At 44.5% G+C, this 9,368-nt stretch overlaps 1 protein-coding gene across 2 annotated transcripts in view; it reads right to left on the reverse strand.

Moving 5' to 3' along the window:
* The window catches only part of UBE2K (ubiquitin conjugating enzyme E2 K), a 40,443-nt gene extending 32,371 nt beyond the window's left edge, over positions 1-8,072 (reverse strand). Inside the window, exons 1-2 of one of the 2 annotated variants that reach the window (XM_065698721.1) lie at positions 7,555-8,072; positions 28-67 (exon numbers count right to left, since the gene is read on the reverse strand). In XM_065698721.1, coding sequence (XP_065554793.1) covers positions 28-67; positions 7,555-7,727 — 213 coding nt within the window. In that variant the 5' untranslated portion in view covers positions 7,728-8,072. The remainder of the gene's footprint in view (positions 1-27; positions 68-7,554) is intronic. The other variant, XM_065698729.1, reaches the window with a different exon arrangement.
* Positions 8,073-9,368: the final 1,296 nt, after the last annotated feature.

Raw genomic sequence — 9,368 nt, forward strand, 5'->3', positions numbered from 1 at the left:
AGTTCATACTGAGTAAAATGAACTAACCTTAGGACTCGTACACTTCTGTCCTATTAAAGCCAAACTCCTGGAAACAAACACAGAAGAATGAATGCGAGACTGGGAAGATGAAAGGATTGGCTCACTCCTACTATTCCTTAGGTCCACGAAGAGTTGTGGTCAGGGGGTACCATCTGGCAGCTGCATCCTAGCCTCTAATCCTAACCTGACTAACCCAGTCCTGTCACCAGACACTACTCTCTTTCCTCAGGTTTTTAAGAGATTACCAGAGACAACCAGATGACCCTGACTCAAATGGAGACCAAGTCTTTTCTGCCTTTTCCACTTACTCCCAAAATCTTTCAGATTCTGTCAACTGATATGTAGGCCACTTACTATACTCCAGTCTCAAATGGATACATGTTAACATGAAAAAATGTCACTAATGGAATACAAGGATGAGCAACAGATACTGCAATCTCTTCATGAATATCCCCACTACCAATACTTGGCCAGCTCATAGGTCTGGTCAAATGATTACTAACACTGTAAGTTAAGTATTTTGAATCACAGATTTAAGTAGTGGTATGAATACCAGTGCTTATTAGCATCTACATGATACTGATCCTAAAAGTGCAATGGTATTGTATTCATAGAACTTGAAATACTGATACATGGTTCAGCTAAACAGGTGTAAAATAATAGAAGTGAAAATAATAAGCAGTTTTCTTAAAAACTTCCTAGTCAATGCATTTTGGTTTGAGCCAACTATTCTTTAGTTACCAAAAAAGTGACTTACAAACTCATTTGAAAGCAAAGATCTACAGATCCTTTCTAAATTATTTTCCAGTACAAACTGGAAGATACAACCAAACATCATAGATGGAATTATGAAAACCAAAGATGCATAGTAATGGTAGTTCAGTATCCTTTTTATATAATTATAGAAAGCCGGTCTAAATGTCTTGCCTAAAATCATAGGCATGGCTCAAAATACACAGCAGACAAAACTCTTTTTGGCAATGTACAAAGGATCTCACAAACAACTATTTCAAAGTTGAGATGATCTTAACATTTCAGAGAAATGCAACTTAAAGAGGTTATTACAGATCTCTCATCTGTACGTTCAGGTTCCAACCCAGAACTTGCCTAAAAGCCCTGACAACTTTGCATCTACCTGAAAAATTCAGCCTCTAATTTGAAAAGGAAGATGATTCATTATTGTCTTACAATAGAGGAAACTATTCTGAACTAAAAGGAACAAGCCAACTTTAAAAGTCTTCAATTTGTTTACAGGGGAAAGTTTTACCAGGTGTGGCCACAGTCTTGGAGCCTCTCTCTGTATGTTTTATTTAACAAACAGAAAAAACATTAAAAAAGAAACATACTAGAAATATATAATCAAGTAGGAAGAAACCTGCATGGCCTCTAGTCTACCTCCTGCTCAAAGCAGGTCCAATGAGAGGTTGCTCAAGAACTTGTTGAATTTTGAGCATCTCCAAGAATAGATGCCACAATCTTGCTGGTCAATCTATTTAAATGTTTGACTACTACCATTGTAATTTTTCCCAGTGTCTAATCAGAATTTCCCATGTTCCAGCTTGTGTCTATTGCCCCTCATCCCATCCCTGTGCACTTCGCCCACAAACCTGGCCTCTTCTCCAGGGCCTCTCCACAGGTATTTGTGGGTGACAGGAAGATGTCCCTTCAAACAGTTCCCTTAACATCAGTTCTCATCCTCTCTTCACACAACATGTGCTCCAGCCCCTTAAACACCTTGGTGTTCTGCTGGGCTCACTCCAGCATACCAATGTCCTAAACTGCGAAGTCCCAAACTGGACAGAGTACACCACACATGGCCTCATAAGCACAGAACAGAGGTGAAGAATTACTGCTGTCAACCCACTGACTACATTCTTGCTAATGCAACCTAGTATGTGGTAGGGCTTCTTCACCACAAAAGCACTGCTGAATCATGTTCAACTTGCTCTTCACTAGGTCATGCAAGCAGTCTCCTCCTAGCCTGCTTTGTTTCCAGTCAGTCACCAGTCTGTATGTACTGATGCATAGTGCTTTTTCCTCCCAGAAGCAGGACTTGGCTCCTGCTTCTGAACTTTGAAAGGTTCCCATCAGCCCATTCATTTCTCCAGCCTACTAAGATCCCTTTGCATAGCAGCCCTGCACTGCACTCCAATGCACTGACACTCCCCCCACTTTTGTATTATACGTTAAGTCTTCCAAAAGGCTGAACAGAGATCAGTACCGACATAATAATGACAGTTCAAAAGTTCTCATCTTTACACCTTTTTTAACTTTATACTTTTTAATTAACTAGGCACACTGTAGCTTTATTCACACAAACAGTTGTCCTGGTTTCAGCTGGGATAGAGAGAATTTTATTCCTAGTAGCTGGTACAGTGCTGTGTTTTGGCTTTAGTTTGAGCTGATAACACACTAATGTTCCAGTTGTTGCTAAGCAGCACTTACCCTGATCAAGGACTTTTCAGCCTCTCACGCTCTGCCAGTGAAAAGGGGCACAAGAAGCCATGAGGGAGCAGAGACAGGACAGCTGACCCAAATTAGCCAAAGGGATATTCCGGACCATAAAACATCATGCTCAGTGTATAAATCAGGGGCAGTTGGCTGGAAGGCACCAATCCCTGCTTGGGGACATCTAGGTATCAGTCACTGGATAGTGAGCAATTGTATTGTGTATTAGTTGTTTTTCTTGGGTTTTATTCTTCACTCTCTCTTTTTGTTATCTCCCTTTTCATTACTATTGTTGTACTTATTATTTTGTTTTACTTTATTTCAATTATTAAACTGTTCTTAACCCAACTCAATTCTCCTCCCTGTCCCGCACAAGGAGTGCAGGGAGTGAGTGAGCGGCTGTGTGGTACTTCAAGTTTTTGGCTGGGGTTAAACCACAACAGTCCCACTGCACTCACAAAACTACTAATTTCAGCCTGACTGTTCTTACAGACCAAAAGTTAACCATACATACTGGCAGAAAACAGATACTGTTTAATAAAATATCACTGATTCAGGAGCCATAACAGAAGACATCTCGTTCTTACACATCTGCATTGGCTCTATATGATAAATGGGAAGAAAAACAAGCATCCGTAATTTCCAACAGGCCCTTCTAGCAATACTAAAGCACAATTACTACTAAAAGTTTACACCTTGGTGAATTCAACTTCTAGTACCCAAGACTGCCCAAATATAAACAAGACAAAGTAAGTTTTTCTGAGCCTAAGATTAAATGTTTATAGCTTTTCCAAACAACAAGAAAATTTTAGAGATGCCCCTTAGCATCTTACTGTAGACTGACGCAAATGATAAGACCACTACACACAATGATAATAGCAAACACCAGAGCTACTCACTAGAACTTTAAATGCCTAAGAAGGGACACAGTATGACAGACTACTGTTACCTTTTCCTTCTCCCTTCCTTCTCTAAATCACAAAAGCTCACAGTAGACCTCAAAACAAATACCCACTTCCTTCAACTTTGCCATTAACCTACTGTCCCTACTTGAATGCTGTTTTGGATTCAAGCAAGTTACAAATTTTAACTACCAATTCAGATATCTGTTCATGCAGATATTCATATTCCACAACTACAGCAAGTTTAATTTACTCTCAGCTCTATCTGGGTTTACCTCCCATGCAGATAAACCTGTATCTTGATATTTGTAAGAAAAGAACATTCTGTGGTAGAAATACCGACTCTTTTCTTGCTAGGAGGAAGCTATGTTTCCCAACGCGTTACCTTCAATACCAGAGTAGCGGTTTCACTGTAAGGAATCTACTGGCCTCTTATAGATGGCCAGAAAACACCTTATATTCCTACATGATAAAAGAAACTGGATAGCCACTTAATAATGAGTCCTTCGATGCTAGCATAATGTAATTTCCTTAAAGCATAACAGTGATGCTCTATTAAAATATGAAAACAAGTCACACATTGTTTAATACCTGGTGAATTTCAACCACTTCTCAGCATCAGTGTTTAAGTGACCACAAGATGTTTCAACACATTTCTATTCATTGTTAAATGCCAGACTCCTCCTCTCGTAAAATAGCTGCTTATAAACAGACAGCAGGTAATTGGCTACCCACTGCAGTATTCCAGTAACTCTGTTTTGAAATAGTATCAGTTAATCTTCACCAAAGCATTCTCCCACTTATCAGAAGTGGGATACTACTCTCCCTCCACCAATTTATGGTTTCTCCATCACACTGTAGCCTCATACTTTTGTTCAAAATATGTTCTGAAGCTTTAGAATTTCAGCCCATAAAATCAACAAGATAACAGATGAATGAAATGACAGAATAAATTTGAGCAATTGATGCCTTCCCTAGACTAGGATTTGAAGTATGATCGAATGTACTGCCTAGTCATTTTAGACTTTTAATACAAGCACAGTACAGTAGCCTTAACACATATTTAACCAGTCAAGTTATTACCTAGACTAACTTAACAGCTTCATCTTAGTTAAAGATGCAGGACCTCATCTACCTTCAAATTTTAAAGCTTTTTCCACACACAAAGGTAAAGAGTTTTATTTTATTATAATACTTTGGAGAGCATTCCTGACAAAGAAATAGTTGTTACTTTGATCTATTTAATTCGGGTATTAAAGAGATGCAAAGTTACAAGGAACTCTCCTATATACACAATATCCCACTCTGTAAGTTAATGTGTAGGGCTTATAATAAAAGTAGAGATAATAAAGGAAGCAGAGCAAATACATCTCTCTTGCTTAACTGTGAAAAGAATGCTTTTCCAAAACATGCAAGAAGCACTAGACTCAACTTAAAAAAAAAAAAAAAATCCTTCATAGCTTATCTGTAAACCAAACAACAAGGTAGTCTAAAATACACATTTTGGGAATTTCCCAGAAATGCCATTTAAGTCAAGGAAATAGAAAGAGCTAAGTAACACGAAAAGTATACTCTGTCAGATGAATAGCAAGGATCCACTGCATCCTTGACCAAGAATACTTAGATCCTTATCCACTGCAAAGATAAACACACTTTTCAGAACTCTTTCTTCACTGATATTTAGAATTGAAATTTGGTGCTTCTGATATGTACTTCAAATGCAGGAGGAATTAAGTGCCATCCAGCTGCTCCCTTTTAAACACATTTCTGGTTCCACCACTGTATTTCAGTCCAAAAGTGAGCACTAGAAGCAGCTGAATGATAAACTTCCTATGTATTATTTCCAAGCGTGCCTGCCCCTTTCCCTGGTATTAGTGCTCATATTGCACATACAAGGAAACAGGGGTGGTTGCTCTTCATGTTCAGATGTAGCTCAAAGCCTCAAATCAAGAATAATTTAAGTGCAGATATTGTGAGCCACCTTGCCTTTGGAGAGGGACTTGGAACTTCCAAATAAGAGATTCAGCATCACCATTCATGAAAAAGTTGTCTTTAATTCTTTTCTTAAGAAAAAAAAGTTTAATAATCATTTAAGTACACAAAACACACAGAAAAACACATTTTTCTCAGTGATTTGTAGTATTTAGTAACACTCCTATTCACCATCTTACTCCATACGCTTTCATGCTCAGTGATATTAACACCATAGTTTGACTGCCTCTGAATGTACAAACATTCACAAAAACTTTGCTTGCAACTTGGACAACCATTGAATATCACTGGAATTTTGCATTCAAGACAGAGGAATTTGTGTAGTCTGTAAACACCAATTTTATACATACTACTGTATCAGTAAAACACTCATATTTAGCTTCCTAATGGTAGAAAAAAGAAGTATCAAACTCTTCAGCATTGTAATTTTAAAATTCCATCATTTTCATTTCATAACAATTGTGGCCTTATTTTTGGGAAGCTCTGGGCAGCTTAAAGGCTACTTCACAATATTATTTATTTCCAACATTCTGTACCAAGCCTTTCAATGCACAGACTAAACAAACGGTTTAGTCTACGCACTGAAGCTCACTAGATCCAACCTTTACAGTAAGAAAATCTAGCATAAACCTCCCCCAAAACCTGTGCCAATCACGGTTTCTTTTTCTACATAAAGCAAAGGGAAAGGGTCTTGAAGCCTTAGACAGCACTTTCAAATAAAGACTCCTTTGTTCCCATAATACCAGCCTGTCATACGAGGTACAAGGTCTAGATTTTCTAGCTTTGGTATAAAGGTGTCCACCTAGAAATTTCTCCTAGTTTACAGGCAATTCTGTGTTCACTGTGGAACAGCTTAGCTCCATCAGCCTGGGCTCTGAAGGCAGCTGTAAAACAAGGCCCTTATATTTTTCTAGGGGCTCGTTCAAGCTGCATAGCAACAATGCTGTTAGCACACTCAATTTAAAAGCACATCAACTACTGCTGCCCTGAACATGTTTTCTTTAGATCATTAGTATCCTTCAGAAATTATCCTCTTGACTTCTCCTCTGTGAATATGTCTAGATTTCTAAAACACTAGCTTTAGGAGTTGCATATTCCCATTAAAATTTCACAAGCATCTAACCTGCAACATCATCCCAAGTAGGACGACAATGACGACACAACCATTAAAACCTATCTGGCTGACGTCCACCAACTCAGACACAGACACAGCAGAATCTGTACTAATGTAACCCTGCAAACGCCGATATATAACCCCCTAAACTGACCAGAACTTCTTTCGCGTCCCCCTGGAAGTGGCCAGCTTCTCTTACTAACCACCTCAGAACACACTGTTCAGGAAAGGAGGTAACATGACTGAAATGAGGGAGGCATTAAAAGCATCCATCTGAAGGTGAGTAAGCCTGCAGTGGGATAAAGGAAGTTCTGTATTAAAGTAACCTAAATAAATAGGGATCTCCTCGCAACCCTGTAAGAGAAACTAATTAAAGCCACGCTCCGCAGCCTCCGGCCCTGAGCGGAGGGATGAGCTACAGGGAATGTGTCAGACCACCAACCCCCAGTTCGCTCCATCACCCCCCGACCTGCACGGAGCGCTCACACCATCCCCCTTCCCGCGGCCCCTCCCCCACCCCCCGACCGAGAGGCGCGTGGGCCCGGCCGCGCGCGGGCGGCGGCACTCACGCGCGCGCGGAGGGACGCAGGAGAGCTCGGTCCGGGGGCGCCCCGAGCCGGGCAGGCCCCGCCCCGCAGCCTCCGGCCTGGCAGCGCGCTACCGGGTGGCGGGGACCCTTGCCGGAGGCCTGCCTGCCTGGCCAGCCTCCTGGGCCGTGCCCCCCGCAGCCGCAGCAGCCGCCGCCGCCGCCGCCACACTTCCTGGGCCCGGCCCGCCGGTCCCGCTTCCCCCTCGGACGCCCGGCAGCTCCCGCTGCCCGCTGGGGGAGGGGCTCCGCGGCCCCCTCCTTCCCCCCCCACAAGCGGCTGGCGGGTCCCGTCTCCCCGGGAATCGCCATACCCCTCCCAGAGGCCGTGGGACGGACCCACCCCCATGGCGGGGAGGTGGGGCTGAGGGGGAAGCGGGGTCCCCGCGCAGGCCGGAGGGGCACCCGCACCTTCCCTCGCTGCCCACACTCATGCACATACACGGGGAAGGGTGGTGGCGGCGCGCAGGGCTAAGGGGAGAGGCTCTGACCTCCTCGCTCTTGAGCACCTCCTTGAACTCCCGCTTGATTCTCTGCACCGCAATGTTGGCCATCTCCGCAGCGGGCACCCACTCGCCGCCTCCGAGCCGGGCCCAGCGAGCTCCGCCGCCGCTCCCGCTGGATAACTCCCGGCCCCAACCAAAATGGCGCCCGCGCAGAGCATGCGCGCTAAAGCAGGCGGCTCTGCCGCCGCCGCTCAGGAGGGGTTGTCGGGTGCGCGGAGCGAAGCGGGCACAGGGGCTCCCCGATGGTGGGGAGGCTGCATGCGCGCTTGGCCTGTCACCCTCTGCTGCCCCCGAGGGTAGAAGGCTGCCTCCTCCTCCTTAGGAGGTGTGGGGGTTTCGCGTCGCTCGCTGCCTGCCCCGGGAGACGCCTGCCTTCCTGCCGCCGCTCGCCGTGTCCCGGGCCGGGTGGGTTCCCTGCCGGCGCCCGGCAAAAGCGTGAGGAGAAAAGTCTGCAGGTAGAGCCCTGCCGCCGCTGGCGGCGGCGAGCCCCGGGGCAGAGCTAAGGCGGCTCCGTTGTCATGGCTCCCGCCGCGGGCAGCGCGGCCCGCCCGGCATTGTGGCCCAGGGCGCAGCGGCGGGGAGCCCTGAGGCACCGGCCCGGGGAAAGGGGTGAAGAGGTCCCTTCGGGAGGGCTGGGCTGGACCAGGGGGGTCCTGAGGTAGCAGGAGAGAAGTCTGAGGTGTCCCTGAGGAAACAGCTGGCTCAAGGAACAGCTGTCACGTCTCCTGCTGAAGTCCTGAGCAAAAATAACCACGGCGGGGTTTACATGCCTTGAGACCGCTCAGCCTGCCCAGGCAGCAGTACTCATCCGTTTTTTTCCGCTCACTGGAGAAAACTGAAGCTTCTCACACATTTCTTCTGGCCCAGCTCCTTGCCCTCCTCCCACCCTTGCCTGTCCCTTGGAGACGCGGTTGCCTCCTCACACGGGACACGGGAGCATACAGGCCCGGCAGGTCCAGAAGCAGGCACCTCTGAGGAAGGCAGCGTAAGGAAGTTTTTATAGATTCCATTGCAAGAGTTTAGAAGTAGAGTGAAAGGTTAATGTCAGTCCCGTCTAATTGGCTGTTAAGTTTTATTGCAGAAGCAAACAGCAACCCACAGATACTGCTCTGTTTAGAAAACTGAAATAGGGGACCAGTAACCATCCCTGCTAGCCAGAGGTGCACAAAATACGGTATGGTATGGACAAGCGTAGGCAGATTTTCAGAGGGGAGCATGAGATTGCATTTACAACTGTTGTTTATTCAGGAAGTAAAGGCTTTCAAGACATTAAGATCTATAGAAGGATTTTATAGTGCCTCTTCTTAATGGTGCAGTGCAGGAGGACAATGTACAACATGGACATTTATCTCAACAAACATCTGCTTCTGGTATGACTGTCAGCTGCAAATGCTGTTTATTTATCTCCATTAGTATACACAACATTTTGACTATTATGTACACAGCAAAGAAAGGCCCAGCTGATAAAAATAAAATACCTGTCAATATAATATATACAAATGTATATATAGTCCTTTTACTGTGTGCTTGTTCTTCTTCTGTGGTTTGGCTGGAAAAAGTCCATTTTCCTGAATAATTGTTGTACCATGGGCATCTATTCATTGAATTAGGCTGCCTTCAGACCAATACTTGTTTTTAATGCAATACATAGTGCAGTTTTTCAGCTGCGGTTTTCAGTACTTTTTTGAGAAGGACCGGTTTGCATTAGGCCTGATTTTTTTTAATGTCTTGTAGTGCGAGCTTGGGCCTTCATCTTTAGAATAATTTAGATGTCTAAATCCCACTGATAAATCTTAAGT

This window comes from Lathamus discolor, chromosome 1 (assembly GCF_037157495.1).
Source record: "Lathamus discolor isolate bLatDis1 chromosome 1, bLatDis1.hap1, whole genome shotgun sequence".
In the NCBI taxonomy this organism is placed as follows: Eukaryota; Metazoa; Chordata; class Aves; order Psittaciformes; family Psittacidae; genus Lathamus; species Lathamus discolor.